We start from the raw sequence: 18,303 nt of genomic DNA on the forward strand, positions 1-18,303 counted from the left end.
GGCGTTGTAATGGGAGAATCGACAGAACGCTTCTGACGTTTTGCGGAGGTGTTGTCTATTTCGACGGAAAACCCGGCTATCTTCTGTCGGAATGGTGTACGACCTTGGCGCCACGAGATCTTGGACTTGTGCTTTTATTTCCCATCTAACATCATTGAGAACGCGGACGATGTCTCCCTTCTGTAATAGAGCAAGTGATCTTCTTGGGGTATTTGATTGAACATGTTTTCGCATGGGCCTTGGGGGTGACATTGAGAAATCTGGAAGCAGCGTTCTGAGACTTCGTCTCATCAGCAGCTCTGCTGGCGACCGGCAATCGTCATGAGGGCACACGCTGTAGTTAAGAAGACCCAAATAGAAATCCTTTTTACACCTCTCCGTCTTGTCAAGAATCCGCTTGACCACTTGGACGACCTTCTCGGCGAGTCCATTGGATCTGGGAAAATGCGGACTTGAAATTGTATGCTTGAAGTCATATCGAGCCGCAAAATCTTTAAACTCTTTGACGTGAACTGAGGGCCGCCATCACTACAAGCTTCTAATGGTAACCCGTGCCTTGCCAAGATCTGACGTAGTTTGTGAATGACAGCTGTTGCTGAGGTCTCCTTTATATGTTAGACTTCAGGAAAATTAGAGTAGGCGTCATAGACAACCAAGAAATTCTTTCCAGCATGCTGAAAAAGATCTGCACCACCGTCACTATATAAATGATTTTATTAGAGAGAGAGAAAGAAATGAATGCGGAGTGACAGGGCTGTAAACCGGAAAATAAAAACCTGGTTGCCTACCCTGCACTAGGGAAGGGGTAAATAGAGACTGACAATAACGAAGATAAGACTGAGGGAGGGAGGTAAGTGGGGACGCACACACACGATCGTGCACTCACATAATCGTTCAACGAGGCTGGTCGCTCGCAGACAGTTCAACAGCGCCTTTGTCGCCTTCTGGCGTGAAGCTCGATCTTTCCAGCATTGACTTTCCAGCAGTCCAAGATTGACTTCTCAGATAGCGTCCAGTCTTCGAAGCGCGGAGACACTGCTGAGAGGGATTGTCCCTAGCAGCTGTAGTGAGGGCAATTGTCGAAATTTCAATTCCAGAGCAAATTGTCGGAATTTCAATATCATTCCACTACAGCGTGCCCGACCATTATATCGTCATTTTTACGACGTATAACCCCAACAATTATTGTTATTAGTTGTTCGTACTCCAAAATAGGCCTTGTATGTCGCTGTCATTTCGAGGCAGTTTACTGTCGTGCTCTAGCCGACCCCAGGTACCTGATAGACAGACATAGAACTTTATTGGGTCCTGAGAAACGCTACTCTTAGAGCAACGCCGCGGGCCGCTTCCACGTGGGGACGGGGAGGCCTAGCCTCACCACGGCAACAGCCCGTAGTTGTGGTAAAAACTCTGAACTTCGTAAGGCAGAGTCCCTATCCTGTTCTGTGAGCCGACTTAGGCCCCGTAACGAGGGGCACCGCCAGAGCATGTGTTCAACGTTACTGATCTCCCCGCAGTCAGGGCAGCTAGACTCGAAAGCTTCTGAAGAGACGATGCTGAGGAAAGATAGACTAGGATAAGACCTAGTCTGTAGCATTCTAAACGTGATGGCCTGAGGTCTAGATCAACTTGCGGTGTGGAGGAGGAAAAGACCGCCTACTCAACTGGTAGTGTTTAGTGACTTCATTGAAAAGTAAGTAAGCGTCCCTAAACACCCCACAGCCAACCTGCGGACCTACGTCCACCCCAGCGCGGATGGTTAGTGCGCGCGCCCGGGAGTGAGCAGTGTCGTTGAGGACCTCCACATGAGTCAAATCGTGCGCGTTTATTTGTAGGAACTCGGCCCTAAAAATATATTGGTCACACCCCTTTTTAATTAGGAGAGGGTTCTCATTGAGCGAGAGCGACAACCTGTTGGGGTGCTCTCATACATCTTGTCCACCAACAGGGAATGGTCACTCTCCTTAGCTCTCAGCCGGTGCGTCTTGCAGTCTGCAGCTTGTTCGGGGTGCATCGCGGCCTTACGCGATCTTGTATGCGCCCGTGTATGAATACCAGTGGATAGTCACAAAGTGAAGATTTCGTGAAAGGGAGAGAAAAGTAGGGGAAAAAATTTGGCATTTCGAAATTAAGAAATGTTTGTTCTGGGCTCAAAAGTTAATAATGAAATATTGAGAGAGCGCCACAACCCTAGCCACTCTTTCTGACATCGAGAAGTCATTGAGGGCAGCGAAAAAACGAACGTGTTCTTCGCACAGCCTTGGGGGTGTTGGCTTTTCTTTTTGTGTAAAATAATTCAATTCTCTAACAACCACATTGAAGGTGTCAGCAAAACTTCTTCACGAGTTCTAACGACCCCGTACAGGGTGTTTTAGTCGAACTTCCTGCTTCACACTTTTTATGAACAATGGAAATTTTGCCTCGTAAAGTATTGTCGCGTGAACAATTTTCCTGCTTTCAGGGCATGTAGATCAGGTACAATCCGGAAGCGATTTCTGGTTTCCGATGGACAACACCAGTGCGTCTCACACACTAAGTTCGAGCCAGGAGAGCGTGGCGCAAGGACCAGGCATTTTCGGAAACAGTGCAAGGTGAGCCCATTCATGGAATCGCCTCACCCGCGATGGGGCGTCTAGTGGTTATGGTGTTCGACTGCTCATGCGAAGTTCGCTGGATCGAATCCTGGCTGCGACAGCCGCATTTCGACGGAGCCAAAAATGGTTGATGTACTTAGATTAGGTGCTCGTTAAGAACCCCGGGTGGTCGAACTTTAATAGCCATCCACTGTAGCGTCCCTCATAATCATATCGTAGTTTTGGGACGCAGAAGTCTAATAACTGCAAAGCCTAATAAATGAGTGGGGGCTGCCTCACTCGTACGCACTCGTATATATGTCGTCTCGTCCTAACACAGAACAGAAGCCACTAAACGTACGACAAAAGACAACCAGTATCCGACCAAAAATTACGCAGGCACGAATTGCTCTTGCCTGGAACCACAAATCCGTTTTCATTATCGTATTGTCATCGCTGGCAGCGTACAACCTGGTACCAATGTGTTTCTCTTTTAACCTGCAGGGTCCCTGCCGGCACACTGAATCTCGAAAGCAATGCCGCCTACGGTAAAGATTTTTCCTACTGTGTGTGTGGAACGTTCCTCGGCCAAAAGAATAACTCGAGAGTACATTCCGTCTTCTAGGCAATTGAGGAATGCATTTATTGCATTTATATGAAACACATTCGACCTACGTCGTCTCTGAATTATTGGTTTAAGGCAAAGGGCAATTTGTGTAAAGGTAACAAGTCGGCCAATTGACTCAACCGTCGACTCATTCGGACTATCTCAGACTCAGATAGGGCTTGAGCGTCAGCCTTGATTAGTCCGGTTGAGGGAATTTAGTGCGTCTGATGCCGAGTAAGTCCTTCTGAGAAAATTTCTGGTGAGTGCGAATCTGAGTGAATCCCGTTCAGAAGAATTTTAGTGAGCCTGAGGCCGGACGAGACCGGGTGAGAAGAAAATTCGGCAGATCCCTTGTACCGTGGGAATAGGTGTAATGGCAAGCATGCGGCGGGAAGGGTGAATATGGCGTATTTTTTACGTTGAGCATTACGTTTAGAAATGACGCTAAAGATAGGTGCATATGGTATACGCACACGCATGTTGAAGGGTCGCACGTGTGATGTAAAACCAGATGTTTACAGTTGAGTAACGATGCCCACAGCAACACAGGTATTACCAGCATCAGACACAGCAAGCCATAGGTACTGCTTCTCTTTCACTTCTCTTTCGCACTCCGCTTTCAGTGCCTACGTACCCGACCATGGCCTGGAGTAGCGGTCCCCAGTAATGGCATCCAGTAGCGGCGTATGTCATTCAGTCCCCAGTACAAGCCGCGAAGGCATTGAAGAAACCATGCGGGGATCCGACGCGAGGTGAGGCCCAAATGCGATGTAGTCCTCTTCACTGCGGCAACTCATGGCGCACAGAATGGCGTCTGCTGTTTTTTCCGCATACATTCCGATTGATTGGCGTCCCAATTATTCCAATGACACTGCATTAGCTGGACCTTTCAGCGTACATCGTTTAGGTCTCGAATTATTGGCTAAATACGCGAAGACTGAGAAATCCCTTAACACCCAAATTATGTCGCATTGATGAGCATTGCCGCGTTTAAAGAAGAACTAAATATTATGAATTCTAGTGAACAAAGTACTGATAAATCCTTGAACAGGGATTTTAGCTGGAGACAACGTTTTCGACAAGTGGTCTGGAAGGCAACTTGTTGTCATTGTGTTGACTACAATAGTAGAGACTTTATTGTTCTTGTCAATAACAACAGAAACAGACCTTGAAAGACTCCCAACTTACCATTATTGCCAAGGCAGGAGGAGTCCCGAAAATGGCTAAAACCTATTCGTGTTTCGGCATAATAGGCTTTTTTAGTGAATATATTTTCGCGGAATCCCTCTTTCCTTCTGATACACCCAGTTCGTCACGGCGGCCTCTACCCCCAACTCCACTTTCGCAGTTCCCCTTCCGCTCTCTCCTGTGGAGGAAAGGGCATGGAGCATGTACATACGAGTGCTAAGGAAATCAGTTCCAGCCTTGAAGAAAACAAGTCCACTTGTGAAAACGTTGGCTCGAACACCCACCCTCTCTAGAAGAACTTGTTTTTGGGCGAGTTGGTGCCTTAGTTTGCTGAACATATCGTAAGTGGCGCGAAGCTAGGAACATGAAAAAGGGCCGGAAGAAAGAGACAGAAGAGCGCCATAAGAAGGGTTTCCGGGAACAGACAAGCCCGAACCCACTGTACTAGAAATATACTCTAGAAGAACTTGTTTTTGGGCGAGTTGGTGCCTTAGTTTGCTGAACATATCGTAAGTGGCGCGAAGCTAGGAACATGAAAAAGGGCCGGAAAGAAAGAGACAGAAGAGCGCCATAAGAAGGGTTTCCGGGAACAGACAAGCCCGAGCCCACTGTACTAGAAATATACTCTAGAAGAACTTGTTTTTTGGGCGAGTTGGTGCCTTAGTTGCTGAACATATCGTAAGTGGCGCGAAGCTAGGAACATGAAAAAGGGCCGGAGGAAAGAGACAAAAGAGCGCCATACGAATGGTTTCCGGGACAGACAAGCCCGAACCCACTGTACTAGAAATATACTCTAGAAGAACTTGTTTTGGGCGAGTTGGTGCCTTAGTTTGCTGAACATATCGTAAGTGGCGCGAAGCTAGGAACATGAAAAAGGGACGGAGGAAAGAGACAAAAGAGCACCATAAGAAAGGTTTCCGTGACAGACAAGCCCGAGCCCACGGTACTAGAAATATACTCTAGAAGAACTTGTTTCTGGGCGAGTTGGTGCCTTAGTTTGCTGAACATATCGTAAGTGGCGCGAAGCTAGGAACATGAAAAAGGGCCGGAGGAAAGAGACAAAAGAGCGCCATACGAATGGTTTCTGGGACAGACAAGCCCGAGCCCACTGTACTAGAAATATACTCTAGAAGGACTTGTTTTTGGCCGAGTTGGTGCCTTAGTTTGCTGAACATATCGTAAGTGGCGCGAAGCTAGGAACATGAAAAAGGGCCGGAGGAAAGAGACAAAAGAGCGCCATAAGAAGGTTTCCGGGAACAGACAAGCCCGAGCCCACTGTACTAGAAATATACTCTAGAAGGACTTGTTTTTGGGCGAGTTGGTGCCTTAGTTTGCTGAACATATCGTAAGTGGCACGAAGCTAGGAACATGAAAAAGGGCCGGAAGAAAGAGACAAAAGAGCGCCATAAGAAGGGTTTCCGGGAACAGACAAGCCCGAACCCACTGTACTAGAAATATACTCTAGAAGAACTTGTTTTTGGGCGAGTTGGTGCCTTAGTTTGCTGAACATATCGTAAGTGGCGCGAAGCTAGGAACATGAAAAAGGGGCCGGAAGAAAGAGACAGAAGAGCACCATAAGAAGGATTTCCGGGAACAGACAAGCCCGAGCCCACTGTACTAGAAATATACTCTAGAAGGACTTGTTTTGGGCGAGTTGGTGCCTTAGTTTGCTGAACATATCGTAAGTGGCGCGAAGCTAGGAACATGAAAAAGGGCCGGAGGAAAGAGACAAAAGAGCGCCATAAGAAAGGTTTCCGGGAACAGACAAGCCCGAGCCCACTGTACTAGAAATATACTCTAAAAGGACTTGTTTTGGGCGAGTTCGTGCCTTAGTTTGCTGAACATATCGTAAGTGGCGCGAAGCTAGGAACATGAAAAGGGCCGGAGGAAAGAGACAAAGAGCGCCATAAGAAAGGTTTCCGGGAACAGACAAGCCCGAGCCCACTGTACTCGAAATATACTCTAGAAGAACTTGTTTTGGGCGAGTTGGTGCCTTAGTTTGCTGAACATATCGTAAGTGGCGCGAAGCTAGGAACATGAAAAAGGGCCGGAAGAAGAGACAGAAGAGCGCCATAAGAAGGGTTTCCGGGAACAGACAAGCCGAACCCACTGTACTGGAAATATACTCTAGAAGAACTTGTTTTTGGGCGAGTTCGTGCCTTAGTTTGCTGAACATATCGTAAGTGGCGCGAAGCTAGGAACATGAAACAGGGCCGGAAGAAAGAGACAGAAGAGCGCCATAAGAAGGTTTTCCGGGAACAGACAAGCCCGAACCCACTGTACTAGAAAATATACTCTAGAAGAACTTGTTTTTGGGCGAGTTGGTGCCTTAGTTTGCTGAACATATCGTAAGTGGCGCGAAGCTAGGAACATGAAAAAGGGCCGGAAGAAAGAGACAGAAGAGCGCCATAAGAAGGGTTTCCGGGAACAGACAAGCCCGAACCCACTGTACTAGAATATACTCTAGAAGAACTTGTTTTTGGCGAGTTGGTGCCTTAGTTTGCTGAACATATCGTAAGTGGCGCGAAGCTAGGAACATGAAAAAGGGCCGGCAGAAAGAGACAGAAGAGCGCCATAAGAGGGTTTCCGGGACAGACAAGCCCGAACCCACTGTACTAGAAATATACTCTAGAAGAACTTGTTTTTGGGCGAGTTGGTGCCTTAGTTTGCTGAACATATCGTAAGTGGCGCGAAGCTAGGAACATGAAAAAGGGCCGGAAGAAAGAGACAGAAGAGCGCCATAAGAAGGGTTTCCGGGAACAGACAAGCCCGAACCCACTGTACTAGAAATATACTCTAGAAGAACTTGTTTTGGGCGAGTTGGTGCCTTAGTTTGCTGAACATATCGTAAGTGGCGCGAAGCTAGGAACATGAAAAGGGCCGGAAGAAAGAGACAGAAGAGCGCCATAAGAAGGGTTTCCGGGAACAGACAAGCCCGAACCCACTGTAGTAGAAATATACTCTAGAAGAACTTGTTTTTGGGCGAGGTGGTGCCTTAGTTTGCTGAACATATCGTAAGTGGCGCGAAGCTAGGAACAGGAAAAAGGGCCGGAAGAAAGAGACAGAAGAGCGCCATAAGAAGGGTTTCCGGGAACAGACAAGCCCGAACCCACTGTACTAGAAATATACTCTAGAAGAACTTGTTTTTGGGCGAGTTGGTGCCTTAGTTTGCTGAACATATCGTAAGTGGCGCGAAGCTAGGAACAAGAAAAAGGGCCGGAGGAAGAGACAAAAGAGCGCCATACGAATGGTTTCCGGGACAGACAAGCCCGAGCCCACTGTACTAGAAATATACTCTAGAAGAACTTGTTTTTGAGCGAGTTGGTGCCTTAGTTTGCTGAACATATAGTAAGTGGCGCGAAGCTAGGAACATGAAAAAGGGCTGGAGGAAAGAGACAAAAGAGCGCCATACGAATGGTTTCCGGGACAGACAAGCCCGAACCCCACTGTACTAGAAATATACTCTAGAAGAACTTGTTTTTGGGCGAGTTGGTGCCTTAGTTTGCTGAACATATCGTAAGTGGCGCGAAGCTAGGAACATGAAAAAGGGCCGGAAGAAAGAGACAGAAGAGCGCCATAAGAAGGGTTTCCGGGAACAGACAAGCCCGAACCCACTGTACTAGAAATATACTCTAGAAGAACCTTGTTTTTGGGCGAGTTGGTGCCTTAGTTTGCTGAACATATCGTAAGTGGCGCGAAGCTAGGAACATAAAAAAGGGCCGGAAGAAAGAGACAGAAGAGCGCCATAAGAAGGGTTTCCGGGAACAGACAAGCCCGAGCCCACTGTACTAGAAATATACTCTAGAAGAACTTGTTTTTGGGCGAGTTTGGTGCCTTAGTTTGCTGAACATATCGTAAGTGGCGCGAAGCTAGGAACATGAAAAAGGGCCGGAAGAAAGAGACAGAAGAGCGCCATAAGAAGGGTTTCCGGAACAGACAAGCCCGAACCCACTGTACTAGAATATACTCTAGAAGAACTTGTTTTTGGGCGAGTTGGTGCCTTAGTTTGCTGAACATATCGTAAGTGGCGCGAAGCTAGGAACATGAAAAAGGGCCGGAAGAAAGAGACAGAAGAGCGCCATAAGAAGGGTTTCCGGGAACAGACAAGCCCGAGCCCACTGTACTAGAAATATACTCTAGAAGAACTTGTTTTTGAGCGAGTTGGTGCCTTAGTTTGCTGAACATATTGTAAGTGGCGCGATGCTAGGAACATGAAAAAGGGACGGAGGAAAGAGACAAAAGAGCACCATAAGAAAGATTTCCGTGAACAGACAAGCCCGAGCCCACGGTACTAGAAATATACTCTAGAAGAACTTGTTTTTGGGCGAGTTGGTGCCTTAGTTTGCTGAACATATCGTAAGTGGCGCGAAGCTAGGAACATGAAAAAGGGCCGGAGGAAAGAGACAAAAGAGCGCCATACGAATGGTTTCCGGGACAGACAAGCCCGAGCCCACTGTACTAGAAATATACTCTAGAAGGACTTGTTTTTGGCCGAGTTGGTGCCTTAGTTTGCTGAACATATCGTAAGTGGCGCGAAGCTAGGAACATGAAAAAGGGCCGGAGGAAAGAGACAAAAGAGCGCCATAAGAAAGGTTTCCGGGAACAGACAAGCCCGAGCCCACTCTACTAGAAATATACTCTAGAAGGACTTGTTTTTGGGCGAGTTGGTGCCTTAGTTTGCTGAACATATCGTAAGTGGCGCGAAGCTAGGAACATGAAAAAGGGCCGGAGGAAAGAGACAAAAGAGCGCCATAAGAAAGGTTTCCGGGAACAGACAAGCCCGAGCCCACGGTACTAGAAATATACTCTAGAAGAACTTGTTTTTGGGCGAGTTGGTGCCTTAGTTTGCTGAACATATCGTAAGTGGCGCGAAGCTAGGAACATGAAAAAGGGCCGGAGGAAACAGACAAAAGAGCGCCATACGAATGGTTTCCGGGACAGACAAGCCCGAGTCCACTGTACTAGAAATATACTCTAGAACTACTTGTTTTTGAGCGAGTTGGTGCCTTAGCTTGCTGAACATATCGTAAGTGGCGCGAAGCTAGGAACATGAAAAAGGGCCGGAGGAAAGAGACAGAAGAGCGCCAGAAAAGACAGAAGGCGCTCTTCTGTCTCTTTCCTCCGGCCCTTTTTCATGTTCCTTGCTTCGCGCCACTTACGATATATTCAGCAAACCCATCTCCTGTTTACGGATTTCTTCATAGTGGACTGCACGAGCTAGTCAGTAGCCGTAGAAATCTAGTGAACCACAATAACCAAACTAGAGTTTTTCTGGCTATTTTGCTTATGTGCGTGTGCATTCCTATATCAAGTTGATTAAAATACTGAAGCACGTATGAGACTTAGGCACGCGCATTGTACGGCATTGTCCACCTACACTAAATAATATCCGCTGACTATTTAAAGTAATTTCCATTGTAAGTACGCATCACAGTAACGTACAAAAAGGCATGATCAGATCACACACGAGAACACACTCACGCACACACCGAATGTCAAGATTTCTACGTACCCGATATCTAGCCCAACAGCACCTTGAAGGTTATTTATGCTGATAGCACACTGTGTACACGTCAGCAGCCATAGAATATTGAACAATATACCCTGATTTGGACAAATTACTTGTCCCCTTCTATTTAAATACATAATTGCAATCACGCACCACGAAGTTGTTATTGCAATGAAATCAAGAAAATTAAAGCTTGTCTAAATTTTACATAAGACAGCCCCAGTTACGGTATATTACACTACGGCGTCAACGGAGCATCTGGCAACAAAATGGCTTAGTAGTTACCTAAATAAACACACTAAGTAACGGCAAAATTTGGAATTTAATACTACGGCATCAACGGAGCATCTGGCAACAAAAGTTGCTTAGTAGTTACCTAATTAAACATATTAAGTAACGGCAAAATTTGCTAGCTTTCCTGTCTGCTGGCTAGTAAAGGGGTGTCGCACAGGCACTAAAATACGATCGAAATTATTAAATACATGTATTTACTGTTAACGTTTTTATTATATAAATCTAGGCATTACTAATTAAATCAAGAGAAAATGTTTGTTTCGATAGTACTCAGATTTTTTTCCCTCAGCGTTTAGTATCTCAGCAAACCTAATGCGGCAACCTTCAATAGTTGCTGAATATGGCAAAGCATCGATAAATACGTATTGCTGAAGTTAGCACTTAAGTTATAGAAGCAGTGTTAGGGAAATGGGGAATGAAAGAGAGCAGAAAAAGACGATACAAAAAAGAGGAAAAGAAACAAAAAATACAAGGAAAGTAAATAGCCACACTATTCAAAGTCTGTCTCTAAGCCCGGAGGTCCCTAAAAAGTGTAAGAACGCTATCAGTGCCTTCCGTGCTCAGTACGGACTGGGCCACTGTTCCCGGACCCTTTGATTCAACAAAGACCGGTAATCAAGTCTGTATAACTGATTGGAACGTTCTTTTCTGGGCGCACTGAATCGGGGACTCATAGAGCGCTGCAGTTATTGCATGTAGTGCTGTTGGTCAGTTCGATCCCAAAGCAGTAGGCATTAATGAAGGCGACGCCAGGCCGCAGGCGGCACGGAAGCGTCTCCTCAGCCAGGGCCTCCTCTATAGATAGAGTAGGCGCTGTCTCGGCTCAAGATATTCCTGACGGAAGACTGAGCGGGACATGGGGATTCAAGGTATCTGTGGTAGACGAACGTTGGTGAATAACGCCGAGTTCGACTGTTTGAAGCGTGGCATCACGTAACAACAAAACAGGATGCTCATTGAAGCCATTATCTGTTCGCCAAGCTCTTTGTCAAGAAAAACATGACGCTGTCTTCAAAAATATTTAGTTTCGCTTAAAGGCGAAGCAGTGAATGCGACAGCATCAAATTGTAACGTATACGAGGTATAAGGCTAGCAGCTAGCTATATTGCATCCGACCTGGCCTAACTCAAGAAAATTCTGGTTTAAGGGAATGCGGCCGCGCCATATACCCGAAGGGGTTTTCCGTGCTGCCAGTTCTGTAAACGCGAACTAAGCGTTGAGAGCACAGCAAGGTGAGGAGCTGTCTCCGAATGTCTCTAGATGTCTGTAATGTCTGTAGACAGCGCAGCTCCCGTCACCCCCCCTCTCTCTTCTGGTGTCTCTTCATGTACCTTACGAAAGACGGGCGGGGTGTTTCCTCTCTGCCTTAGAAGCAATGGATGGCAGGTCTCGCAAGCGGGGTGATGTTATCACATGCGCCCTCCGTGCGACGTAGATTGCCGGCTAGCTTCATCTTAGCTTCCGCCGTGTTCATTGTCAGCAATTGATTGGGGGTGGAACATTCGATACGCGGGGTGATGTAGTCATTTTATACTTTATAAGAAAAATGACGGCAACGGCGATGGCAGAAACACGTCGAGAGTGTTCATATAATTGCTATCGCGATATAAAAAGCAATTAATGCACCTATCATACATTCTATTATCCTGTCACTTGCAGTGGTGATAGGGCCTCCACGCAAAGGGAACAGCGCAAGGACGGTGTCCGTGGCGAAGTCAACCACGTCAAGAAACCACAATGGGAAAAACCCCACATGTGCGAGATATGCAAGAAATCATTTAGATGGAACTGTCTTCTCGTGGGACATCGTCGTATTCATAAGGGCGAAAAGCCCTATCGTTGTGACATATGTGCTAAATTGTTTACCGTCCGGTCCAGTCTCGAGGCACATCAACGCATTCATTCAGGCGAGAAACCCTACCGATGCGACATATGCGGGAAATTATTTGCACGGAACACGCACCTTGTGGAGCATCGCCGTATTCATACGGGCGAAAAACCCTATCGTTGCGACTTATGTGCTAGATCATTTTCGACTAGCTCCAATTTCACGAGGCACCGCCATATTCATTGAGGCGAGAAACCCTACTAATGCGCGACGTGCACTCAATCCTTTGCCCACTCGGGAAATCTTCGCAGGCATGAACGCACGCATACAGGCGAGAAGTCGTTTAAATACGAAATATGTGGTCATTCATTCCCGACGTGGTACTCACTTAAAATGCGTCAATGCGTGCCCTGAGACCGAAAACTCTGAAAGCGTCGTCCCCCCCCCTTCCTCTCCCTCAAAAAAAGAATCATAATCACTTCGAGCAGTCACGTACGAATGAGTAACTTCACTGTCATATAGGCGTGTACCTTTCACTAGCGAAATAAGTGTGGAATCAACCACGAACGCACACAATAAATGTCTATACGTGTTCTCCTTAACGAGGTGAATGAAACGCCATTGCGGTCTGCGCAATGCGCACTGCAGTCTTCCTTTTTTAAACGAACGCCACTGTCAACTAACATGTTCGCTGACCTTTTATGCGCGGTTTGGGCCGCTTGTTTTCTTAACTTACCTATTACCGTATGTGTCATGCATACGCGTGCTGTAGCAGCAGGGAATCATGCGTGTATAAGTAAGTTTTATAGCTCAACTTTTACGTCAAGACGTGAGGAAGAAGTGGTGCAGAACAAACAATACCGCCTTTCTTTCTTAAAAACAAAACAAAAACCGAATAAAACCACGCGTGTGACAAGCCGGCTTCTCGTCTCGTGACAAACCGCTGTAATAGACGCACGTTATAAACCAATTTTGACTGGTTTTTGGACATCACGGGAATAAACGTCATCACCACAAGTACTTAGAGTGGTCTAATGCAAAAAGAATTTTTGAGATCCGTCGCAGTGTTTCCTGTTCGGACACCTAGCTGTGTTCATAGACGTAGTCATACCAAAAATGCCTCTAGGCAAACCCTAATTGACTGCACTTGTGCGTTGTGAGAAATCAGAGCTGAAATTTCCGCACAGAAACCTCTGTTAGCTGTAATTACGAATTGCTGCTGTGAAGTTTGTGTGAATTCGATTGTCTGTCATAACTATCGACATACATGTGTGATATGCATGACTTTCTTATTATGCTAAAAAACTGGGCGTGCAAAGAGACACGAGAAAATTCAAGACACCAGAAACGCCGAGATGAACACCCCAGCCAAGGCAGCAGCCCGGCGGGCTCGCAACGCAGCAGCAGCTCGGGCTCGCCACCAAGACCCTGCGGTGAGAGGCCGGGGCGCCGAAGCGAAGAGGGCTATTGCATATATAACAATGCTGTCCCGTCTATATATGATGGTAGAGTAATGTGTACGGAGGATTCGCGGGTTACCCGATCATTTCCGAGCAAGCTCCTCTAACATCGTTCCCTTCGTGGATATGGCGGTGATATTTTCCTTGATATTGCTTGATATCGAGAAGTTCACTGATGAGAGTTATGATCGAAATGAAGGTTTGAACGTGCATTCAAATGGCGGACTGCAAAAGTTTTTTATCTTCGTTTGATCTTGGGAAGGACATCTTGTAACGCTTAAAGGAGCGTCTTTTACAGCTATGACAATCGTCTCTTGTGACAGTTTTATCGCTAGAACCTTAAATTTATTTTCTTCGTTACGTGTGCAATGTATCCGCGCAAGCGAATTATACCTTAAGCGATGTCTTAAAGTATAATTACGGCAAAGGTTTAGCTTCACCGAATGTTCATCGATGATGAAGAAACCTATGGCGAAGTCTGTTTGCGTTTACTCTGGAAGACTTAAATCACGTACACTGCGACTGTTCCCGCTAAAACGCCGAACGACGTATTCTGAAGGCAGCACTTCATTTGCAACGCGGCTCGAGCTTGGATCTACGGCACCTTCCAGGCCCGTGGCAAGACAGCGTCTGTGCGATGCGCAACACGAAAGTGCATATATGTGCGTTTGTGACTGTACGTACTATTTTTGTGTATATGTTTGTGTACACCATAGTCGTCACCCGACACTTGGAGTAGCAAGGCGGGCGATAAACCAGGCTAACATCTCCGGGAATTTCATTAACGATTATTATCTCTCTATCTCATATTTTACTTGGAGCGACGATATCGGAATGACTACAATAGCGGCTGTCGCCTCTTTGTAAAATTGTCGCCTACTTTGTAATCACTTAAATACCATTAAAAGAATTTACTGTCTCGCCAACTTTATATAATCTTCTTTCGCTAATTTGCAGCGGTGTAATTTAGCCATGATCGTGAATTTACCTTGCTCCTTTGCCTTTGACGTGTGTCCCCACTCAGTTTATTGAATTTTTGCTGATGTGAATGCATTTTTTGTTTTGTATTAGACTGTATTTTGTAGAAACAGTTTATCTAGTGCCGAGGTGCTGTCACTGAGTTTGGGAGCCTTGTCTGTATATAGGTTTTTGTATTATCTTGTTCTGAATGAAAATAAACTGAAACTGAGAAATGTTTAATAAACTGCTATTTTTGCCGCCTGCACCAGGTGGTGTAGCAGATACAGTTAAAACACGCTCTAACGTAACCCAACTTCACGAATTTCTCGATCTAACGAAGTAATTTCCATTCCACGGCAGGTACCCACATGATTCAAGGTTGTCATCCACTCGAATTAACGAAGCTTTCGTGGCACTGAACTCGATCTAACGAATTCTTTCTGGAAATAAGCAAAAACGTAGCGATTTCTCTGAGATTTTCCTACAGATGGCTTTCCTTCGAGTGTGCTCTGTAAGCTGAGACCATGAATTCTCGTCCAAATACGCGGACACTGAGCAACCCCTTTGCAGGAAATTATATCTCATTGATCAGCATTGCCGCAATTAACGAAGAAACCAAATATCATGAATTCTAGTGAATAAAGTAATGATCAACCCTTGAACAGGGGATGTCACTAGAGCCAACGTGTGCACAAGTGGGCTTATTGAGGCAAGTATTGTCACTGTTCCTCAAGTTGTAGGGAATTTAATTGTGGCTGTCAAAAATAACAAACAGACCTTGTTTGGAAAATTTCTAATTTAATATTATTGGCGACGCAGTTTTAGTCGCGGAAAGGGCTAAAACTCATTACTTCGGCAAAGCAGACTGTTTCAGTGTATGTATTTTCTCGTACAACAGCAGACTCCCAGGCCTTATAACCAAGACTATTAACCCTTTCAGACGCCACCTATGAAGAACTCTCTGTAAATGCCCCAAATCTATGCGATGTTTGAAGGCACTCCGATGTTCTATTGTAACAAAAATGTCATAACACGTTAATTTATGCGTGTTATAGTAATCATTCCTAATTGGTAATTAAATATCTGTTTATTCTGAAGCTATTCATGCCTTGTTTTTGCATAAACAGAATCAAATCTCAGGCTAGAAATATAGTGCGAATTCATTTTCCGTTACGTCAATATTGTGCAAAGAAAAATTATACTTTATACGTGGCTCGCGGGAAGCGGCACGTGGAACGACTCGTCGACCGTGGTAGTACCTTCAGAAAATTAATGGTATGCAACAGCACACTGGAAAATGAGGTTAAGTGAGGACAAATTTATTATGCAGGAGATTCAATTCATCCAAACCTCAACGTATCTGGCTGTTCCGTAGCCCCAAGTCGATACAAACAGCAAATGCACGTGGTGTACACAATTGTATACATAGCGTCTCAAAGGGTTAAATATGAAGCTTAGGATGCGCGAAAATGCTCTGTCATGTTTTCACCGAGAAATTGCTGCTGCTCCTTGCTGAAGGCTCTATCCGTCCGCCAGCCCTGAGCCCACTAATAGATATATTTACTCCTAAAATGCCACATCAGCGGCAATTTCCAGCACATTGTATTTGCATGAAAGGAAAGCGTGAGCTACTGAGATTATGTGCGAGTATATGCAATGGAAACATTTTAAAATGGTGCCTTGACTTTTTAAAATGCACCGTAGAATACATCTATAGTGGAGAAAACTGATGTAGTGTGCCGCTAACGTGTTGGTAGGGCTCGTTAATATAGACATAATCACAGCCTTAATTTGCGAACGTGCCCTGAAGTCACTCCAGTGGAATTGCTCGTTTGCTATTTATTTCTTCTAATTAATATATTTGGAACGCATTGTGGTCTGCTTTAGTAAATTTTGTGACGTGACTAAGTTTACTGCGTAAGTCGTGCGTTGATGCACATCACGAGATTTCTTGAGAAGTGTTTTGGAGGTAACGGGAAGCAGTAAAATTTCGCAAATGTACAGAAGATCAACGGGGCATGAAGAGCTCCACAGTACGTTTTGTTTCGTACTACAGAAGCCAGCAGTCGTCAACGACGGAAAAGCACACACTTTGGTTGCCTGTCTTGCAGTACAGTAAAGTGCCATAATCTTTTAATGTCTTTTCACTGCGAGATTAAAGATAGCCAGCTACACACGCTAAATTTGGTTCGTTTTGAAAACATTCAACGTATTATTGTAAAGAGCATGCCATAATACATTATGGTGCCTTTGTCAGGATATGCTCAGGTAAGAGCTCATTCTCAGCTAAGATGAGCTATCTATATTAGTCATGCAAATGTCGGATATAAGTAAGTAGCAAAGGAAGCGCTTGGTAAGCCCTTCCATAACTGCTACACCACACGGACTTATTCAGTACCTACAGCTTCACGTCCGGCAGCACAACTCGAGACTTTAATCTCAATACTTCTGACAAGACACACGAGAATGCTGTTTGAACTATCAAACTGTATGTACCGTCTTTCCCGTTGAGTTGCACTGTACAAGTGCGCCATACTCAACCAATCAAGAACGAGAAGATTTGTATACATGTGAACAGAAGGACAGCTGTGTTCTTTTTTCAACGATCAACGTCCGCGGCCATCAAATGCACAAGTCTTAAATTTTTCCTGAACAAGCAAATGATGAATGAATACAATTCCCGATGCACGGGAGCAAGTTTGAGCGAGTCGGTCTCCCATTGAAGCTATAACCTGTTCGCCAACCTTTATATCGAGAAAAACAAGATGCTGACCTTCCCAAAAACGGTCTGTGTGCCGTACTAAATACTGTTGTCTGGTCTCTTGCAGGATTGGTACTGCCTCCACACAAACGGGAAAGCACGAAGATATCAACGGTGTCTACGGCCACGTAAACCACGGCATGAAAACATCAGGGGAACGAAGCCACAAGTGCGAAATATGCGGTAATTTATTTAAACAGAAGCAGCATCTCGCGACACATCGCCGTGTGCATACGGGCGACAAGCCTTATCATTGCAGCGTATGTGGTAAATCATTTTCAAGAAAGGATAACCTTGATGTACATCGCCGCACTCACACAGGCAACACGCCCTATAATTGCGACTTATGTGATAAATCATTTTCGGTAAAGGGTAGTCTCGATGCACATCGCCGTACTCACACAGGCGAGAAGCCCTTGAAGTGCACGATATGCGCAAAATCCTTCACACAGCAAGGACATCTTCGTGTACATGAACGTACTCATACGGGCGAGAGGGCCTATAAATGCACGATGTGTCAGCACTCGTCAACCACATTGTCAGATCTTAAAAAGCATCAACGCACGCACAGAAACAAGAAACCGTGACCCTGGCGAAAAAGGAACAATATCACTTCTACTGACGATGCATCAAAGAGCAACTCCACATTCACGTAGCTCTGAATCCCTTCACTTGTGAAGAGTGCAATCATTCATTCGCATAGAAAAAAAAAAGCTTCAATACAAAACCATCGATGGACATGAGTGCTGCATTTTTACGCGCAATATTTAGACCATATTTTTAGAAAGGGAGTGTCTAGCGTTACGTCTAGACGTAACGGTACGAGCCGTTGCAGTTACGTCTGGACGTAAGAATAACGAGTCTTAAAAGTTACGTCCAGCGTGACAATACAAATACAGCCCGTTAGACCAACCGAACCGATTGGCCTCAGTGGCGCAGCGGCTAGCGTGTCGTGCTCGGAACTGCGAGGATGTTGGTTCGAACCTCGCTGCTGGTGCAATTTTTCTTCTTTTTTTTTGTCTCAGGTGTTGCTGCAGTCTGTTGCCAGAGAAGCGCGACGCGGCTCTTGGGTTACGTGCGCCTCCCCCATCCCCGAAGGGGCAGGCGCGCGGGCTAAACAGCG

The 18,303-nt window shown here is 45.6% G+C and overlaps 2 protein-coding genes across 2 annotated transcripts in view; both read left to right on the top strand.

The window, feature by feature from the left end:
• The window catches only part of LOC125759931 (zinc finger protein 239-like), a 175,375-nt gene that overhangs the window by 10,901 nt on the left and 146,171 nt on the right, over window positions 1-18,303 (top strand). Inside the window, exon 3 of the mRNA XM_049419436.1 lies at window positions 12,057-12,337. Within this exon, the coding sequence (XP_049275393.1) occupies window positions 12,057-12,245 (189 nt within the window). The 3' untranslated portion in view covers window positions 12,246-12,337. The remainder of the gene's footprint in view (window positions 1-12,056; window positions 12,338-18,303) is intronic.
• On the top strand, window positions 12,276-17,767 carry LOC125759932 (zinc finger protein 782-like; the record flags this gene model as incomplete). The annotated part of the gene is made up of 2 exons (XM_049419437.1): window positions 12,276-12,379; window positions 17,248-17,767. Coding segments are annotated over 2 exons (624 nt in total), but the record flags the coding sequence as incomplete, so codon positions are not given.

The sequence above is a fragment of the Rhipicephalus sanguineus genome, chromosome 9 (genome assembly GCF_013339695.2).
Source record: "Rhipicephalus sanguineus isolate Rsan-2018 chromosome 9, BIME_Rsan_1.4, whole genome shotgun sequence".
Taxonomy (NCBI): domain Eukaryota; kingdom Metazoa; phylum Arthropoda; class Arachnida; order Ixodida; family Ixodidae; genus Rhipicephalus; species Rhipicephalus sanguineus.